At 38.3% G+C, this 22,121-nt stretch overlaps 1 protein-coding gene across 2 annotated transcripts in view; it reads left to right on the forward strand.

Annotated features, from left to right (window-relative positions):
- Window positions 1–22,121, forward strand: part of Epha6 (EPH receptor A6) — a 917,499-nt gene that overhangs the window by 648,448 nt on the left and 246,930 nt on the right. For both annotated transcript variants that reach the window (XM_048422770.3, XM_085685660.2), the window contains one exon: window positions 6,822–7,007. In XM_048422770.3, coding sequence (XP_048278727.3) covers window positions 6,822–7,007 — 186 coding nt within the window. The remainder of the gene's footprint in view (window positions 1–6,821; window positions 7,008–22,121) is intronic.

The raw sequence follows: 22,121 nt of genomic DNA on the forward strand, positions 1-22,121 counted from the left end.
TTATAGGGAATTGAGGAAGTATAGGTGGAATACATGAAGACGTTAGTATCAGAGATCATTTCAGTCTGAGCACACAGCACATGTGAAGAAAACATTGGAAATACTTGAACTGGAGATCTCCAGAGCATAACAATTCAGAGAATGAATATATAATACAAAGAAGATTTATTAGTTTGTCTTATAAGGTAGGGTTCTGTCACCAATGGGATCATCTTCACATTGGAGAGATTGACAACCTGGTAGCTGCTGAGTGCACAAGGCTGGATGCTGCCTCTCCTCAGTCTGGTGCGGGATTCTCGCACGGGGGTGGGGGGTAGGGATGTTCTGAGGTCTTCAGTACATTTTGGTAGGCTCACTTTGTAGTCTGATGACTACATCTGCAGGCATCTGCTGCAGGAAAGTCGGGTACCTGCTGCAGCAATAGTAGGAAAAGCAACTAATCAATAGGGTCAAAGGCAGGCAGGCAAGCTCATCACTTTTACCTCTGACCTCTTTATCTCTGAGCTGCTGCTGGAAGTGCTGCTCACTCTGGGGTTGAATGGGTGGGTCTCTTCTCCCATCTGTTAGTCTTACTTATAGGTCCCCTACAGACTTGTCCAAAGTCTTGTCTTTTAGCTGACTCCAGGGCTAATAAATTTGAAAATATTTACCATCCCCCAAACCAAAAGGTATGACTTTAAAAAAAAATCACGAGTGTGGCTTCTTTTTTTCTTTGTCTCAAGGAGTTGAGAATGAATGTGAGCTGAAGCCTCAGATTACAAAGGACAGAACATAGGGCCAGCTGTCGTGACCATGGTGTCAGTATTCCAAGCAGATTACACTTACTTTCCCCTGCTTTCCTCCAAGTTTCAGTTAGATTGTGCAGTTTTTGTGGAAAATCCAATACTAATTGATATTTATCCTGTATATTATACAATAAAATTGCTTGTCAAGAAAGGTTTTTACCACTACCTGAGAGATAGATGGGAATGTTAGCTAGTAAATGCTCTGTCCATGGCAGAAGATCAATTATCCTGCGTATAATTTTCTTGGCTACCTTGAAACTAGACTGTAGTGGTTTTTGCAGATTACCTAGTACACATTTGATCTAGGGCTCAAATTTACTAGTTGTACTGGATAGCTGTATGTCAACTTGACACATGCTAGAATTATTAGAAATGAAAATTCAACTGAGAAAATACCTCCATAAGATCTTGGCATAAGACATTTTCTTAGTTATTTTTTGACGGGAGAGAGACCAGTACATTAGGTGGTGCCGTTCCTGAGTTGGTTGTCCTGCGTTCTATACGAAAGCAGGCTGAGCAAGTCATGAGAATCACGCCGGTAAGGAGCACTCCTCGATGACCTCTGTATCAGTTTCTGCCTCCCAGTTCCTACCCTGCTTGAGTTCCCTCCCTGACTTTCCTCAGTAATGGGCTGTAAGCTGGAATTGTAAGATGAAACAAACAGTTTCATATCCAAGTTGCTTTTTGTCATCGTGTTTCATCACAGCAATAGTAACCCCAAGTAGAATAGAAATGAAAGATTCACACAGCATGACTTTACTTCTCTATGTATATTTCCAGTCTAACTCATGATTTGAACACTTACAATAGCTGCTGTGAAGATAACATTGCTACCATGGGGAATTTACCATGTGAACTCAATAAAACGCTAACAATAACTAAATTGCTCAAAAAGCAGAAAACATTATTAACGATGACAAACAATTGGGCCCAACAGTTGTTTACTTGTGAACAAGTTACTTGTGTGCCTCAGTTTCCTCATTTATAAATTGAATATTAGTACTTACGTCAAAATGTTTTTAGAGAGATTAAAGTACATACTAAGTTCATGGGCTCATTGGCACAAAATACCATGTGAGAGAAATGTAATAATGCTTGCAGTTATACATAAGTAGTCATTAATGTCATGTGCCTCTAGTTAATGGGCTAGCTATGGATTAAATTATGTGTATAAATATTCACAATCTTTTTGAGAAATAATTTTTCTTAATGATGATCAAGTTACATCCAGGATGTTACTGTCAATTACAGTAACTACTGTTACTATAAGACAAATACATAATGAATAAGTCTTGGGAAATTTATGAAATTATACTTCAATTTAAAACACTTTCATATGTGTGATTTATCCAGGACTTCTGTGAAAGAGCACATTTTGTGAGTGAGCTTTTTGGCCCAGGCCTAAAACATTCACTAAGAGTCTCAGATCCTTACATCATATTTACCATTCCAAAAACTAATACACATGTTTTTTAAAATAACACGGGAGTGTGACATTTTTGTTTCCTTGTCTCAAGGGGTTAGAAATGAAGGAGAGTTGGAATCTCAGATCACCTTATTTAGGGCCAGTGAAATAAGTGTGATAGCAACCTGATCAAGCAAAGCTTGACAGGAGGAAAACACCTGCCTGGTGTTAATAAGATGCATGAGTTTCAGACAGCAGAAAACCAAAGAAAATGACTACTATTTCTGTCTTGATAAAATACCAACAGAACCATCATCTGTTTTATTGTACTCAGAAGTTTATATGAGTTCTTATGATATGTGGACTTAGGCCACCAACTTTGTTCCTAAATATTGTCAAGTCTTTATTAATACTAGCTGAAGCTTTCAGGTACAGTAAGAGACCAATAAAAAGCAAAGAAAAACGTTTTATTTTTCTATATATTTATTAGGGGTAGAGGTGTGATCGATGAACTAATTTCTAATACCTTCGGAAGGCTTGTGTATACTTCACATTAGTTTATACATATTAAAACATCTCTTTTCTCCACAAAGGTCCCAGAGGCTGAGAAAAGTGTTGCAATTTTCCATCAGCTATTATTTTTAGGTACAAAATAAAATCTTTAAAAAATCAAAAGCACTATGAAAGAACTTTAGAAAGAATTCAGCTTCACTTTCTGTGAAATATTAATATCTGTCCCGCAACAAATTGAGAACTTCAAGTTAAAAATATATTCTTTTATTTCTTGCGAAATTTGGGCAAGATTTGTCAAGTCCAATAAGATGAGCACTGCATTCTCTAGGGACAACAGTACATCCAGTGTTTTCATGTCCTTGCTTGTGTGAATTTTTAATGTATAAAAGACAAACTCTCAGCTTTGAAGCCACCTTTCCTAGCTTACCAGCCTATTACCTCCTGAGGAGGTGCCTTTTTCTTTTGTAATACTTAACCAATACTAGTCCAAGTATTAAATATAATAATAAAAGAAAAGTGACATCTGAGTATTTTATTAGACCTTCTATTTCTAACAGACATGTATGCATATAATTTTAGAACTAAAATTTTGTCTTCTTACTTAAAATTAATCAGCAGTAGTTATTATTTACATATAGTCAACATTTGGTAGTCTGTGATGAACTGATGGAAAGAAAGTATGGATAACTGAAACCCAAGACACCAAAAATTTGATCTTCTATCCTCATTCAACAATTGATTAGGACTATAAACCAGTAAACTGAAGAGATTTAAGTTCTTTTTTATTTCCACCCTTAAAAGATTTAAACTTAAATAACCTAAAGTTATTGAGGAATAATACTTGATCTTGTGTGTGTGTGTGTGTGATTGGTTCGTTACTTAGCTTTGGTTAGTGTGTGCATGTATGTGAATATGTGTGTATATGCATGAGTGTGTGGTGTATGAGCAAGTGTGTAGCTAGGAACCTGTGGAAGCCAGAGGAGAATGTGAGCATTCTCTTGTATCACTCTCCCTTAATTTCTTGGAGGCCCAGTCTCTCTCCCTGAACCCGGATCTCGCAGTTTTTCAGTTAACCTACAAGTCAGCAAGCACCAGTGATGTGGCTGCTGGGATCCTAACTTTGGTTCTTATGCGGCAACAAGAGCTCCTGACCACTTAGCCAGACCCTGTGAAGGAAAATCATTGAAGAGTGGGCACATCTTCCCCAGACTGGCAACACAGGGCTTGGCCAACCCGGGTGGGCCAGCCATGGAAGAGGGGCCATATCTTCCTCTGCCTGCCACCCTAAGGCCTGGCCGGTCCTGGGAAGGCCACTTCTGGGAGTGGTGGTAGATTTTCCTGGCCTGGCACCCCAGGGTTAGGCCTGGCCTGTAGAGACCAGCCAGGGGAGAGGAATGCAGTTTCCCTGGCCTGGCAACCATTGACCCGGCTGGCGCGAGGGAGGCCAGATGTGGAAAATTTGCACAGCTTCCACTGCCTGGCACACCAGGGCATGGCAAGCCCCGGGGAGGACATCTGTAAAAGATTGGACACAGCTTCCCTGGCCTATAACCCTTGTCCCAGAGAAGACCAGCCACAAAAGAGGGGGCACAGTTCCCCTGTCTGGCAGCCATAAATGTGTCAGCGGATCTTGCTCAGCCTGGCAGTCCAGTGTCTGGTCTGCCCAGGGAGGCCAGCAATAAAGAGCGGGTGGATATTTCCTAGCCTGGCACCTAGTGTCTTGTCTGACCTGCGGAGGCCAGCCATGGCAGATGGGACCCAGCTTTCTTAGTCTGGCACCCCATGGCCTGTCTAGCACAGGGGAGGTAAGAGATGGAAGAGGGGGACACAGTTTCTCTGCCCGAAAGTTATGAAAGACAGAGCACAGCTTCACCAGTTTGGGACCATATGGCAGGATGTGAGGAGGTCACCCAAGGAATTTGGAATACATCTGCCCAAGACTGGCACCCTAGGACTTGTCTGGCCCTGAAGAGGCCAGCCAATGGATGGGGGGGCCTAGCTTCCACTGGTCCTGAGGAGGCCAGTCATGTGAAAGGAGGCACAGCTCCCCATCTGTCAGCTAGGGGTCTGGCTGGCTCTGGGGAGGCCAGATATCGAAGAGGTGTGTAGCATCCCCGTTCTGACACTCCAGTGACTGGCCAAATCTGCAGGGGTCAGTCGTTGAAGAGAGTCTCACTCTCACTGGCCTGATACCCCAAGGCTCGTCTGGCCCAAGGGAGAGCAGTCATGAAAGAGAGGGCACAGGTTCCTGATCTGGCATCCCAGGGCCTGGTAAGCAATAGGGAAGCCAGGAGTGGAAGAGGGTCTCAGCTTCCCTAGCCAGGCCCCCCAGCACATGTCTGGCCCTGACAAGATCAGCTGTAAAAGAGGGGGTGAAATTCCCCTACCTGGTAACCATGTGAAAGGGTTCGCAGCTTCTCCCAAACTGGCACATATGGGCCTGGCTGGCACTTGAGAGGACAGACATGGAAAATTGCATGCAGTGCCCCTTGACTGGCACTCCAGGACTGGCCTTCTCAGAAGAGTCCAAATGTCACTGGTTTATACTATTCTGAGAATTGAACCCAGAGCTTCATATATGCTGGACAAACATTCACAACCGAACCACATTCCCAGCCCTGACAGTATACAGTAAACAAATATTTGTAGGTATATTGCCACTTTTAATTTTTCCTTTATTCTTGCAGAAAAGGAATCCTCTGCATTAATATAAAGTCTTAGCGCTATCACGTTATCAATTACTAAATGAGCATCAAACTTATGATCTTAAGTAAATGCAGATCATTTTTCCTAGGAAAATTTAGATTCTGGCATCTTAAAGCTGTTAGCTTTTTGAAGGGGAGTTGTTTGTTTTTGTATGCAGGTATGTATGGAGGACAGCTGGACAGCTTCAAGTACAGTTTCTCAGAAGTCATTGACCTTGGTTTTTGACACAAGCTCTCATGTCTTAAATTTGCCTAGTAGGCTAGGCTGGCTTAACCTGTGAATCCCTCCCCTACATCTGTGTTCTTAACATGGGTTCTGGGGTTGAACTCAGGCATTCATTCTTATGGACAAGCTCCTTTTTAAATGAACTATTTGTTCAACACCTTAATCTTTGTTGAATGTGTTGAGTTACCCTGAGAAATCCTGTGACCATTTCCATAACAGCCCCTCAGAACCAGTCACCTCGAGTCCTCATCATTCATTTAATGTTTCGGATCTTTTAATTTTTTCCTCCATTTTCTTCACACCTTCAGCACACCCATCTTTATTGTTCCTACTGCTCCTGTACTTGTCTAGCGTTCCCATCATTCACAGTCCAGCATAAGGTATAACTCTCTCAGCAAGTCCTTCAGCCATAGATGTTCTTAAGGAAAGCAGTATTTACATGGATAGAATGCTCTAAGTATTTCATTTGCATTCGTTTCTTTATTTTCTATGAGTTCAAGATAATATCATATATTTCTTTGTATCTCACAACAACCTAGCAACATGTGGTAACTATTTAGAAAATATTTGCTTATTTAATCTATTGATGTAACTAGAACTAAAACAACTCATCTTCATACATTTATATTTTCATCAATATATCTTATATAATTCTGTATCCTATAGAATCAGTATTACAGTTGTGTTCAGCATGGATTTTCTCAATGTTCATAAATTAAGTGAAACAAGGTTGCTTTCTAATTGTCATAAAATGCAGCATATGACTTCAGAGGTCAAATAAACAATAAAACCTGCTGAATTCTCTGAACAACCTCAGAGAATTTGTCCTGACATTTGATTCAGGAGTTTAGGACAGAGAACAGGAACAGGTAAGTTTAGTAATTATTGCTTTTCTCTGGATGTACATTATCACCTCCAATTCTGCTGGATGGACACAATTCTGCAGCAGATCAGGAATGTCTCTCAACAGAACTTCCTTGGTGTAACACAAAGAAAGGTAGCCTATTGTTCATTATAAACACATCAGGCATATGTTTATACAGACTAAACAAAAAGCATTTTCAAGTAAATATTGTAAACTTAAAAGACATGCTGTAGGTTCTTTTCTAAATGATAACAAGGTAATTTGGATTTTCTGGTTTAGAAGGATTTGTTTTAAACAAATGTTTTCTGCTTTGTTTTGTAAGGTGAATTTGGGGAAGTCTGCAGTGGGCGTTTGAAGACACCAGGGAAAAGGGAGATCCCAGTTGCCATCAAAACACTGAAGGGTGGCCACGTGGATCGACAAAGAAGAGATTTTCTGAGAGAAGCGAGCATCATGGGTCAGTTTGATCATCCCAACATCATTCGCCTAGAAGGTGTTGTCACCAAAAGTAAGTTTGTGATTTTCCTCACTACTTCTCACATACTGCTTTTAGTTTTCATTAATTTATAATAGCAGTGTCATAGTTATGGCGACAACAACTTCATTCAAATGCGGTCTTCTGACATCACTTCTCAGGGTCCTGCCATGAGGCCTAAACACTATCAGGGTTTGCATAGGCATTTTGAAATGGCATTACCTTTAAATTATGCTCATTTAACTTAGCATAATGACTCAAAATGAAAGGATTTATATTTTTTCTAAATATCAATATTAATAGAAGACTGACATCAATATTTGATTCATTAAAGTAAAATACTACTGCTTAGAAATACATTTCATAGACAAATGTAGAGTGCTTTACCATAGAGTAAAATATTTCCAGAAAAAATTCTATTTGGAAGTCAGCCCTATTAATAGCATTATTAATAAATTATTATAGTTGATATAAAATAAAATAAAAGATAACCACTGCAATAGCAATCCTCCTGTTATAGAAATAATCGAATCAAGGTCATTCTTTTTAAGGAAATACTTTAAAATCCAAAATTATATCTATACTTTAAGAAATTAGATGCATATATTTGAACAATGATAAAGGCACAAAATGTAACACTATTTCTTCATTTTTATTCACTAATTAATTAAACATAAAGTCCAACACAGCTGGCATTAAGTGTGTCAAGAAAATCATTCTGAAATTTGAAAGTATATTTTTATTTACCGAATAAAAATTTCTTTAATAGCCTTTGAAGATAGGAATGGGGTCTGGAGAGATGGCCAAGTGGTTAAAAGCAGCTCCTGTTTTTGCAGAGGACCTGGGTTTTCATAACCTACTGCCAAATTACAACCATACGTAATTCTAGTTCCAGTGGACTTAATGATCTCTTCATTCCATCACAGGCTCTTGGTGCATATAAACTCATGCAAACATACACAAATAATAAATAAATAAAAGATATATGAATAAATAAATATTTTTCAAACCATTTAAGGGAAGTTGAATTTTATGTTATAGTTAGAAATGACATAGCTTATTAACAGCATTGCTCAACTCTATTTATTAGATCTCCATATGCTTCACACAAGTCATTGGTAAAATGTGCTCAAGGGAGCAGATTACTTGCAGCCCCAAGAGTTTACAAAGCAGAGAAAAGTGATTGGAATGATAAGCATCATAGTGGGGGTTTTGTTGTAGTTATTTTAACAGTCTTTCAACATTTATTCATGAGTTAGTTATCACAGACAATTACTCTGAACTCATCCATGTGCCCAACCTTAGCCAGTGAGACGTTAGCAAGTGAAAGACACATGGTGTTTTATATATTTGTTGGTGTTTGCAATCTAGAATTCTTTCTCCTGAAACTCAACCTCCATGTCAAGTGAAACAATCAATCAAGTTGCAGTATTGCAAGGCAAAGAAGGTCAGAAAGTTGGCTCAATAGGTTGGAAGGCTTATATATATAGTGAGTTATTTTACAGGGTGCCAGGAAAAAAAACTGACATGTACAACTGACCTCTGACCTTAACACCCATGCTGTGACATGCATATAGACACATTCACATCTCCCTTACACACGCACACACACACACACACACACACACACACACACATACACACACACGGGGGGGGGGAGAGAGATGAATAAGAAAAATAAATATCTTTAAACAGAAAATAAAGATACTTTAGTCTACAGTCACATCCAAAGTGCTAGGTAGTTCTGAATGCCAGGTTTCTGGGTGAACCATCTCAGACATTACAACCCTACCCAAGTCCCTCCCTACTGAGATACCTGCAGCTGGCCATTTGTGAGGCAAAAAAAACCAAATCAGTTTAATCTTGTCAACCCAATAAATGATAAGAGAGAGGTTTTTACTTAATAATTAGTATTTTTATTGATTCTTTAATAATTTCATACAATATATTTTATTATATTTATCTTCCTACTCCTCTAACTATTCCTAGATCTACTCCAAGTAAATGTTTGTTCATTATTTTTAATATTCCATTGGGTCAAATTTGTGCTGCCCACATACTTTTCTGGGTGTGGGACCATCTGCAGGTACTGTAATGTACCAGGGGCCTCATCCACAAAGAACAGTCACTCTTCCCCTCCTAAAACACTAATTGTTCATAGCTCCTCCGGTAGGGGTGGAGGCTTGTGAGATCCTTCCCCTGCTATACTAGAAAGTTGACTGGCTTAATCTTGTTCATGTCTTGGGTGAACAAATATGCCTACTAGGAATTCCTAAGTTCAGCTGTCCTCTTAGATACAGAAAACACTGTTTCACTCTAGTCTTACCGTATTTCCACTCCGTCTTCTGTCATGGTCTCTGAGCCTTGCGGGATGGAGGAATGAGATCTAGATGACTTCCTCCACTGACACTTTCCTCACTTTGAACCACCATTCACTATATAAAGATGCCTCTCTGAAGAAGTTCACGAGCTATACTGATCTATGAATAGAGATATACAGATATGTTCATGTGAAGGAGTGGCGAAATGTTAAGATGGAAATCAAACGCTTTCTAGTTGGACTTTAAGTTCTGCTCCACAGAAGGCAACACATGCTTGAAACTACAAATCTGGCCAAGAACTTATTGTTTGGGTTCTTAGTTCTTCACCCCTAGAGATCCTAGGGATAACAAGCTACAATTATTTTGTTAAATGCACATAGTATCCAACTGCCTGAAAATTTTCTGTAAAAAATAAATTTAAAATTCATTTTTTCACAGCAATAAATGACCAAGCTAATGAATCATTGGAATTCTGTTCTTGCTAGTTAAGATTTGTACACATTGGATAAATTGTTTAAAATCTCAATCCTGAACTTTAATGTCTGTAAAACACTACTAAATTAACCCAGATATCATTGATTGGAGCACCTCAGCCCTCCCCCTGTTTTAAGACTGCAAAAGATTTCTATACAAATTAAATCATTTATGTATACTGAATTTAGTATCATCTGCTGACTTCTGTCATTAGCCTCACCATTTCAAATGATTCCTTTGTTTTCATATTTTTATTTATATGGCAAGCAAAATTTAATTTTTAAAATGAGTTGCAAGCTAAGTTTGATGCCAAAGTACTCGTGGAAGGGTTTACACATAGAATATCTAGAAATAACTTAAAGGTTAGAAAGTAAGAGATCTTTATTTTCTACCAGATTAAATCATATGTCTTTTCATTCAATATTATGATTTTGTGTATTATCATATTTTATGTATATTTAAATTATGGTCTATAAAAAGAAAAGAGCTATGACCCTACAATATAGGCAAATTAATTTTATATCCTAAGTCAAATAAATAGGTTTACTAAGATCATTGTTGATATTTTTTGCCATCAGATTAAATGTTTTTTTCTCATAAGCACCCAAATAACCAACAAAGAGATTATTAGATCTATAAACTAGACAGGTGACTTCTATTTAGACAAATTTGTGGGATTCACATACCAATATTACAGTCTTATTCTTATGAAAAAAATAAAAAAAATATTCTCATATGTGTTACAAGAAACTGACAAGAAAAGATAGCTTTAGTACACTCTTGATAGCAATCAGCACTGTAGTTTTAACTGCCAAGAGTGAGCCCCATGGGGGAGTAGTGAGGTGTTGCAAGGAACATAGTAGGCATAAGAGAAAAGCAATTCCCGAAAAAAATCAGTGAGCCTGTTTATACTGTTATCAGCTGGAGTCAAGTGCTATGGGATTGTTAGAAGAAAAGCAATAAATAAATGAATACCCCATTCCCATAAATTCATGGTAATTGTTCGAAGATTGCCCTTAAGTACCTAAGAGATAGCTAGCAATTAATGTTCCCTAAAGACGCCCCCACTGCATAAAAGATGATACTGATGAAGGTAATGATGCAGTACAAGGGCCTGATTATAGACTTTCCTGAGGTCTGGGAAACAAATACATTGACTCTCCATTAAAAGTGATATAATATTATAGATAAAAACCTTCAGAACATCTTTCCATATGTTCTTACTTAAAATGAATATGTTTTTGTCTTAGAGCCTTTTCTCTTGGAAACATGTATTGTACAGTTCTTTGAATCACTTCTACTCTTTCATCTGTGCACATATATCTGCTTTTATTTTAAACTTGAAGCTAAATGTTTTCAAACTACATTATACAAAAGAGTATATCTGATAAAATTTGAGCTTATTTATATGATATATATAAAAACTTTATTAGCCTGATAAGATACAACTAATGGAAAGAGAGATAATAACTGATAGCCATATGCTCAATACATACTGTATCTCTGGGAAGCAAAGAGAAGCCGTCAGCTGGAGGGCAGGCTTGTAATCATTAGTAGCATAGGTAGTCACAATATGTAACACATAGTTATCAGCGATATTTGCTACATCACCAAGAGACAAAAAGCCACCTTCTATAAGAAGATAAGAATTGCAACCTAGTGATGAAGAAATATAGCACAGTCACTGTGAGGCAAATAATATTGTCTGTCTTCCAGCTAAGTGAAAAACATATTTATAAGCACTAACTATATTTCCTAAATAAAAAAAACTCAGCAAAGTGAAAAGAAGTCATTTCCAGTAGGAAAAAAAAAATCCCAAAGGTAATTCTTTCCTTAAGACATTCTTTAAAGACCCATGGCTCAATACTGAAGTTATAACAGAATCTTTTAGAGTTGCCCAAATCCTTTGTATGTTCAGGAATATTGTAAATTTCTCCCAGGGAGTTTTTTTGAGTAGATATACAGCTCAGCAAAAAGAGTACATTCTTTTCAGTCAAAAAAATTGTAGTACATTTATAAAAACATGTTCCCTAGTTCTAGAATAGGATTATCCTTGTTGAATAAAGGTAGTCCTCTAAACTTCCACAGTTAGAATAACTGCATTGCCAGCTATTTATTTATGAACTAGTCACCAAAGCTCTCTAAACTTTATATTTTTGATTTTTTTTCTGAATGAAATAAAAGTGAAGGTCAGAGTAGAAAACTGGTCAGAGGTCAAATATAAACCTAATAAATCCTGATCTTTTAACAAACAAAGAGACATGAAATGTTCAAAAGCAAAGTTTATCCAAGTGATGGTCGATCATCCTACCTCCAACATTATTATAAATTTAAGTTCATGAAAGGCGGTGGTGGTACATGCTTTAAAACCCAGCAGTAGGGAGGCAGAGTCAGGCAGATCTCTGTGAATTCGAGGTCAGACTAGTATATAGAGCTACTTTCAGAACAGACTCCAAAGCACACAGAGAAACCCTGTCTTGAAAAACCAAAAGAAAAAAAAATTAAGTTCATGCTGATAGTTCAAAGAAGTAGTGAGTTTTGTGATGAAAAAATATATATAAAAGAAAGAAGAAATAATATTTCAGCAAACTTGAATTATATATTAATTTATAATTATATTTAAAATATATTAATTTATAATACATAAATTGAAAAAAATGGGAATTTTTATCTAAAAGCACTATCAAAATTTGGACATTAGTCTGCAATCTGTAACTATGATGAATATTTAATATTATTTAACTGATAAAATAATAGGCTTACTTTAGCTAGCAGTTTTGAAGGTTCTAGTGTGTGGTTAATTAGCTACAATATTTAGGGCCTATAATTGTGGAAGGAGGTAGTAGAGCAAAATCTTCTATCCTTTGAGTAGAATAATGAGAATTAGGACCCAGGATCCTCTTAGAGTTTGCATTTGGCTAAGTTAAGAACCTCTTACCTCTTAAGGGTTCCACCATCTACTCCTCAAAGTGCTATCATGGGACCAAGTTTAGTACATGGGTCCCTGAGAAGAAACCCAACATCAAAACTAGAATAGGCATATAGAATACATGTTTTGTAAAATAGAATGACTGTCAACCTATTCTGTTATGCCCAAATCCTCGAAGTCCCCCACAAGACCAACAAAGAGACCGAGTTGCATATGTAAAAGCAGAGACCATTTATCTTAAACAAGTGTGCAAACACAGACTCCCTGTGTGTCCCATATATTGAAATGATCAGAGAACCCCAAGTTTGGTTAGGGTTTGGTTTTTATAGTAGCAAAGGTGGGGGTAAGATTTCTATGGTTTAGGGCCCCTGAGTGGCTGACAGGTCTGGTGAAAAGCTGTGGGCATATTCTGGCACGTGAAACTATCTACAATGGTTGGAATGTTGCAATTTTTTTTTGAATGGCCTGTTTCTGGGTGGTTCTGGGGTAGTCTCACTTTGTGGTCTTTCTTGGAACTAGGTATTTCCTTAAGGAAAACTACTGAGACTTAGGCCTCTTGACCTTGTCATGGATGAGTCCTACATTTCCCCCTTCACAAGTACCAATGATAGGACCCAATATTATTGGGACCTAAAAATCATTTTAGCTAATACATTTATTAATTGACATCTCTGTGCCTACTGGTTTGTTTGTTTGTTGGGGTGGTTTTTTGGAGGGGGGGTATGTCAATAGGCATTATAGGTAGTCATTTTTCTCCCATGCCAGGGAGTTCCCCCTGCTCTCAACATTTTAACCTATTTTGGGATGACGTATTTCTTTCTGCAACTACTTTAAGCTGACATTGGGGCATTGTCATCAGTATCCAAGAAGGCTGAAAGGCTAGCCAATGGTTAGGAAGGAATTCAAGCAATAGCACACTCATTAGACGCATCTGATTCGCAGACTCTGTTGAAGAGACAGGGAGCATTGACATCAGCTGCACTGCTCCATATCAGCTTTTATCAAGTTCATGGCTTGCAGTCATTCAGAGCAGGCTGTAGTCAGCAACTGATGCTTAGATGTGTCTGCCAGCCCAGTAGAAACCTATTGACACAAGTTCAAGCTGGAAGTTAAAATTTTTGTACTTAAAGGAAAATAAGGCATTTGATACTTTTAGGCCCAAATTGAAATCCATATCATAGAAAAAAAAAAGCAGATAACAGGTATCTGTAAACAGAAGGAATAGATTCATACCTTTGATTCCTAGTAAAATCTACAGATTTTAGTTAGAAGCATGTATATCTTATTTTTTTCTGTACAGAGAACCAGGTATGGATTGGACAGAGATGTTTTTGGCATAATGAGAAACATCTTTTAGTTTCTGTTCAGATATCAGCCAGAATAAATCTAAAATCTTGAACCTGTGACCCCAACAGTAAGTTGTCTTTGCTGTATTGCTCATCAGAACTATACCATAGAAGGAGAAAAAAAATTAGAAACATTTTTTATATCTTAACCTGTATTTACATTTTAAATTATTTTTAGACCCTAAAAACTTATGACCTGTTTTTATTTTTAGACCTTTAAATATCTTAACACATTTTTTAAATTAAGAAACCTAGTAGCTTTAGAAAAAGCAGGGCTTTTCTAAAGAGAGAGATAACAAGTTGGCTATAGCTTCGTGCAAGGATTCGGACACCTGCTGCTGCTAAGCTCATAAAGTTCCAGCTACCCTAGCCATTAATACCATCAGAGATCCCTGAAAGATAAATAGAGTATACCTGAGTACAGACCAAGTAGCTCCTGAATCTATTGAAAATGACAAGGACCAGAGTCCATATACAGTTATGGTCCTAGGTATGGCTATACCCAGATCTCCATAGCATTAGAGGCAGACGTATCAGAACAGCAGTCTTAAAGTCTTAGCCAAGAACATAAGGTGGATTTTTTTTTCCCTGTGAAAGAGGAACACGGAAAAGGTTGACCTTATTTTGTTTAGACAAAATAATGTAACCAATTTTCCAGTGTTTTGCTGTTTATCCACAGTCTGGACCGAGTCCTAGAAGCAAGTGTTACACTGGGGTGTCTCGCCCAGTGGTCAGCATTGTCATAATCCAGGTGGAGACATCCTGATGTCTTATAATCTTTTTTTGGAGACCTTCGGTCACTGCTAGGATCTCAGAGTCTCTGTCTAATATAATAAGCTTTTTAATCATTATTTTAAATGCCATGTTATGCAGATCTCTGAAGTATGAAGGCTGCCCAGGTATATCTGATTAGACAAACTTTGTCCCTAGGGTAAAAACAGAACATATTTGTGCCAGGATATTAATGCTGTCTCTTGAGAAGGCAAGGAAAAGGTCCCAGGGTGAAATAGGAACAGATCAGGAAGGAGCCTAAGGGCTAGCATTGCTCTAGGGCAAACTGAGACTCAGGCCTACCTTCCTACTGATTTTTAGAGTCCGTCTTGGCAGGTGTGTACCAAGCTGCCCTGGGCAAGCTGCCCTTGGCCCTACATTTAACCCTTCACAAGTACCAATGAAAGACTCAATCATGGGTCCTGTCTGTCCAGGGGCTCAAGGGGGTGGTACTGGAACCTCAGTCCCATCAGTTGAACAGTATTGACCTGTACTTGAACAAAAGTCATCAGTCTCAGGGATCGAGAGTAAGTAATAGGAGCAGGATCATTAGGTACTTGTTAGAGCTGAAAGTAGAGTGGTTAACAAGGAGACCACTTGAGCCCACAAATGTAATGCCCAGATCCTCGAATTCTTCCCAAAACCAACAAGGAGACCGAGTTCCATAGGTAAAAGCAAAGAACCTTTATTTTAAACAAGTTTGCCAACTCAGACCCCCTGTGTGTCCAACGCATTAAAATGATCGGAGAGCCCCGAGCTCAGTTACGTTTGGGTTTTTATAGTTTTTGTTCTTTAAAAAGATATGATAGGTTGGGATGCCCCGAGCAGCCTGCGAGCCAGGCAGAGGCTGGTTCTGGGCAAGCGGCAGAGTCAGGCGGCTGGATGCGGTGGATGGCAGAGTAAATGGACATAAGGCTATATATAAAGCTAAACATTTAATACTTAGAGAAGAGGGAGACATTTATTACTTAAAGACGAGGAAAACAGAGAGACATAAAGACAAACATAGAGAGAGACAAAGACACGTGTATACATGCCAAGAGACAGACAGAAGAGAGGCTAAGATGGCGACTAGGAGGTCAGAAGTGGTTAGTCCTTAAAGGCACCGCAAAGGAATAACAATAGTAGCAAAATGGGGGGTGAGTGATTTCTAAGGTTTAGGACTCCTGATTGGCTGACTGGTATCTAGGGGTGTCCTGGTGAAAAGCGATGGGCATGTGCTGGCACATGATTCTATCTACAATGGTTGGAATGTTACGAATTTTTTTTTGGATGGTCTATTTCTGAGTGGTGCCTGGGTATTCTCACTTTGTGGTCTTTCTTGGAACCAGGCATTGCCTTAGGGTAAACTATTGAGACTCAGTCCTCTATTGACCTTGTCATGACTGAGTCCTACATTCCCAATAATAAGCATTCATTTGAATTTCTCCCCACCCCCTAAAGAGTCAGGAGCTCATTAAGATAAAGGGATTTAAAAGAGTTTGTCTGTTAGTTTTGTATCCTGGAAATACTTTCTGAATGGCACCAAGTAAAGGAACGAATTGCTTATTCAATCTAAGAAGTACGGGAAAGAAAGAGGATGGTCAATCCCCAGGGCCTCAATTGATGGTGTCATCAACTGGGGTGGTACATACATGGATATGTATTTTCTAAAGCAATGGAACAAGTTTCAACCTTTTACTCAGTGAAGATTAACTAACTGCTCCTTCTGCTCTCTGTTGTTAATAGAGTAATAAGAAAGATCAAGCTAAACACTGAAGGAAGCAAAAAAAATCAAATTCTATAAATAAATTTTAGATAGAGTTAAATTCAAAGAGGGAGCAAAACCATGAGAAGAATGGGTAGAAGAATATTCTAGGCAGAGATAAAATTAGTTTTAAGCCTTGATTCAGAGAGAATGTAGTATGTTAGTGTAACATCAAGAAAGCTGGAGAAAATAATGAGCATAAATTAATTGCATAATGAAAGAAAAAGATGCAAGAGATAAAATATCAAGGAAGCCAGTGAAGTAAGACAAAGAAAACTTGGTGAGAAAGTTAATTGAATTAAGCAATATATATTTTTAAGGAATTGATTTAAGACCTATTTTCAAGATTTATGTGAGATATTTTGTTACTGCCTGATTATATAGTAGAAAAGGAGGAAAGGTGGTGCATTCAAATGGATTCTAATCTTATTATCCTGCAAGAAAGAGGATGGAGAAGGAAATCAGAAAGAAGATGAGATCTAAAGAGAAAATAGTAGTTCCTGGATTGAACATGACTCCATTTAACTAAAGACTTCCAGGAAGTTCTTGAAGCCTGACAAGGAGCCTGGACTGCAGATGTAAATGAGAAAGCTTTTAACAGACAGGTGGTGGTTAATAGCTGATGTAGGGAAGGTGCTATTTACCTGGAAGAAAGCTGCATTAAAAGACGTGTATGTTGGAGCTGGAGAGATTACATAGCAGTTAAGAGCACTGATAGCTCTTCCAGAGGAACCAGGTTCAGTTCCTAAAACCCACATGGCAGCTCACAACTGTCTGCAATCCAACATTTTCTGTCTCCGGAATCCAACATTCTTACATAGACATACATGCAGGCTAAATAATCAATGCACATAACCTAACTAAATTATAAAAAAGAGGCACACATGTGTGAAATTCTCAAGAAACACATTTAATCAATTAAAAAAAGACAGAAAGAAAGAAATGTACTAGAAGATTATAAGATAAAACAGAAGAACAATGTGTAACAAAAAAGGTAGGTCTCTCAGAGTGAGAGAGAGAGAACCCTAGAATAAAATGAGCTGGGAACCCAACTACAATAAGAACCAAGAAGCATCCTTCAGCAAAACAATCAAAAAATATACTTCATGCAGCTCACTGTTGGCAAAGGTAGGCAGCAAAACATTTGAGGAAGGCTAACACTACAAACTGACTGGTAACTGTAAAAATAAGCAAAGTTGTTGGCATCTTAAATTCAAAGTGTTTGGCATTCTTTAAAGCATTCACTTATTCAGATAATATTAATTAAATTCCAAGCTACAGGATACCAGGCATTTTCCCAAGAGTTCATTATTGTCTATGAAAGATTGAATCCTGTCTACCTGGGTCCGAAACTCCTTTCATTTTTCTTAAATCAAGTGTTCATTTTGAAAGACAAAGGCATTTCCAATTCACTCTTATTTCACCTATGGTTCTCTTCCTTTTTCTAATCCCTGGAGAAGAGGGGATAAAATAGTAATGTGATCTCAGCCAAGTATGAAGGCACACACCTGTGATAAGATGATGGTCTCTAGAGCACAGTTTCTCTGGAGTTTCTTCCTTTCTTTGTTTTGATGGTGAAGGGCAGGAGTGTCTTTGCCAAGATGGTTGGTAAAGCACTGGTGTTAATGAGTTTTGGGAAAAGATTCTGAGAAGATGTTGGAAGCAAACTGACCAGAAAAGCATTTTGGTGTCTCTGGGGTCTAAGGAAACTAGAGATGATGACAGCCTGCTTCCCTACTGTCAAGAAAGGAAAGAGGAGTAGGGTGTGTGAAGATGTAGCCCAGGGAAAAGGAGCATAGGAATGGCAGCCAAAAAGAGAAAAGGTGGTATGTTGATGGAGACTGCTTGTTTCCCAGCTACCCAGATCCAAAATAATCATGCTGAAACTATATTAATTTCAACACTGCTTGGCCAATAACTCTAACATATTTCAAGTTAGCTCTTACATCTTAAATTAACCCATATAAATTATTTTATATTTTACAACAAGGATCGTGGTTTACCGACAATGTTCCAGCTGTCTCCTGTGGTGGCTACATGGCATCTCTTTGACTCTGCCTATTCTCTCATCCTCTAACTGCAAACAATTCCTGCCTTGCCCTATTCTGTGCTGCCATAGGCCCAAAGCAGCTTCTTTATTAACCAATGGTACTCACAACATAAAGAGGGGAATCCTACATTAGGGGTGGACTTTCCGGATTTTCTCCCTTTACTAACCTTAAGTATTTACTCTGCTGTTGCTGAAAATAGTGATGAATTATTTCTGTGTGATCTCAGGGGACTCAAGGAATTTGTAGGGCATTTGCTGCAAAGTATTTGCTTTTGGAATTATAACATATACATACAGCTAAGCCAGATGAAATGAATGTGACTGTAGTAAATGATTACAAGACGGCATAGCCTGTGGCCCTGTTGCCATACTCTATTCAAGCACTGCTGGCTTAATTGGGAACTGGAATAACCAGAATATTTTCCTGCTGCCAGAGTAGACTCTCTCTTCATGAGAGAATAAATATTTTTCTGTATTCAAGGAAATGTATTCCTGTCTTTTCAGTGTTTAAGCTTCCTAACATAATTCATTTGAATCACATCTTTACATCTGTCTCTCAGCTGTGGATTGCTCCTCTAGTTCTCTGCATCTCTAATCCAGCTAATGATGAGGTAGAGGGTCATAAGTATTAACAGCTTTCTGAAAGCAACCTAATAACAAGTTGTTGGGTACAAAGGTAACACTCTAATGCTGTAAGCCACAGGAGGAAAAAGAGAAAAGAGACTGGAAATAAAATTATATTCACACAAAATATTTTTTTAAAAAAATGAAGTCATCGAACATGATATATACTCACTTATCAGTGGATATTATTTTTAAAGTAAAGGATAACTATGCTACAATCCACAAATGTAGAGAAGTTAAGTAACAAGGAAGGCTCAAGGGGATGCATGCATCTCATTATGAAGGAGAAATAGAATAAACATCACCAATAGACAGGCAGAAGGGTCTGGATGGCGATGGGAACAGGAGGGATCCAGTGCAGGGAGGCTAGAGGGAGAGAGTTCTAGCAAAGACACTTGGAATCAGGAGCATTTCTGGGATGAGCTAGAAACCTAGTGTGATAGAAACACCCAATAATCTCTGAGGATGACCCTAGCTAAAACTCCTAGCAATGGGAGATACAGAGCCTGAAACAACTGTTTCCTGTAAATCAGGAAAGACTTCAAGTAGAGGGACACCAACCCAACTACAAGCCTTCCACCTACAATTTGTACTGCCTACAAGATGTGCTAGGGTAAAGGTGGCACAGAAATTGTGGGAATGGCCAAGCAATGACTGGTCCAGCTGAAGACTCTGTGCCATGAGAGGAAGTCCACCCCTAGTACTGCCTGGAAGGCCATGACCTAGATTGAATGGCCCGGATACCTAGGATAGAACAAAACAAAATAAAAAAAAATCAATGAAATAATTTCTAATGGTACTCTATTATGCTCATTGACTGATGTCTACCCCAATTGTCATTAGAGAGGGGCTTCATCCAGAAACTAGTGGAAACAGCTGCAGAGACCCACAGCCAAACATTAGGGCGAGCTGGAGAAATCCTGCAGAAAAGGGACATTAAGGATTATAGAATCCAAAGAGATCAAGGACACAAAAAGAAAATCCACAGAATCAACTAACCTGGGCTCATATGATCTCATAGAGACTGGACCAACAGCCAGTTGAAACTGACTTAGTTCCTCTGCATATATGTTACAGTTGTGTCACTTAGCCTTGTGGGACTCCTAGCAGTAGGAACAGGTACTGTCTCTGACTCATTGCCTGCTTTTTGGACCTGTTTCTCTGACCAGGTTACCTCCTCCATCTTTAATAGAAGAGGAGGTACCTAGTCTCACTGAAACTTGCTATACCATAACTGACTGTTATATATGGAAGTCCTACCTTTTCTCAAGAGAAAAGGAGGAGGAAGATGGCCATCCAGTTAAAGGAGAAGGCACTTCGTGATGACTACGAAGCTTATCCAAGGTTGCTAACAGCCTTATGTAAGTTTGGTAAACAACTTGTAACCACCCCATCCCAGTTATTGAAATCCCCAAATAACTATGGAGCCTTCCCTATGAAATTTCTATTTTCAAAAGTATTTGTGGAATCAATGACAGAAATTTAACACAGCCTTCGTTTATTGTGTGGATTTTGTGGACAGGCTCAGGATTGAACCCAAAACTGACTGTATTTTAATGCTGTTTCAATTGCTATTGCTTTTGTCATTATTGGAGCATGCTGTTATGACTTTCCCCTCATTTTTCTTGCAATATAATTTCAGACTTAGAGAAAATATTAAGAAAAGATAGACTTCATATACAACTTTCAGCCAGTTCCTCTAATAAATGTAAGATTAATGTCAAAACCAAGAAACAGTCCAGGTGTGGTGGCACATGCTTGTAGACTCAGCTCTTGGGAACTTGAACCAAGAGGTTCATATCTTTGAGACCAGACTGGGCAATATACTAAGATCTTCTAAGTATGAAAGAGGGGAAAGAAAGAAGGAAGGTAGACAGGTAGGAGAGTCAGCACTATAGTCTTTATTGTGGAGTCTCAATCCAATTACCAACCTTTCCAGAGCTGCCTCTTGTTTCTGCTCTACTAATCTATCCTGGCTCCTATGTACCATTAACATTCATATCTTCTTAGTCTCCTTGCATCTGTGAGCGTTCTTCAGTTCTTTGTCTTTGTCTTTGATCTTGACAACTGTCCATGAATATTGATTGGTTTGTTTTGTGAATGTCTTCCACGTTAGATGATATGGGATTCCCCTCTGTATGCTGTGAATATGTTTTATTGTCATTGGTTAATAAAGAAGCTGCTTTCAACCAGTGGTGTAACAGAATAGAGCTAGACAGGAAAACTAAACTGAATGATGGGAGAAAGTAGGCAGAGTCAGTGAGAATCCATGTAGCCACCACAGGAGACAGACACCTCAACTGGAGCACACTGAAACTTTGCCGATGGGCCATGACCTTGTGCTGATATACAGATTAATAGACATGGGTTAGTTTAGGATATAAGAGTTAGCTAGCAATATGCTTAAGTTATCAGCCAAACACTATTGCAATTACTATAGTTTCTCTGTATTTATTTCTGGTCTGAGCAGCCTCCAACAACAATTATTTCTGTGGTTTTCATGACTATATGTGGTATTCAGAGGTAGAGTGCTTCTACCTCCCATCTGTTGATGGGAGCATTACCGGGTAGATATACCTTCTGAGTGCAGAATGAAATGATCTGGGAAACTCATTCTTTAGGACGTCAACTTCTACATTACTACATTGAAAAGTGGTTTCTTTATTCTTTTTAATATAATGTATATTTGGAGGACAGATCATTTAGACTGTGAAAATATTCTCAATTTTTTATTATTAGTTTTAACATCAATTAATAGATACTATCTGAAACAATTATTTCAGTTGTATTATGAAGCTAATTTCTGTTTCTTTTTCTCTCTGTATTTGTTAATGAGAACCTTTCTTTAGGGCTGTTGTGTAGTAGAATTGTAAAACTTATAGTCT

The sequence above is a fragment of the Myodes glareolus genome, chromosome 2 (assembly GCF_982192425.1).
Source record: "Myodes glareolus chromosome 2, mMyoGla1.1, whole genome shotgun sequence".
NCBI classification, from domain to species: domain Eukaryota; kingdom Metazoa; phylum Chordata; class Mammalia; order Rodentia; family Cricetidae; genus Myodes; species Myodes glareolus.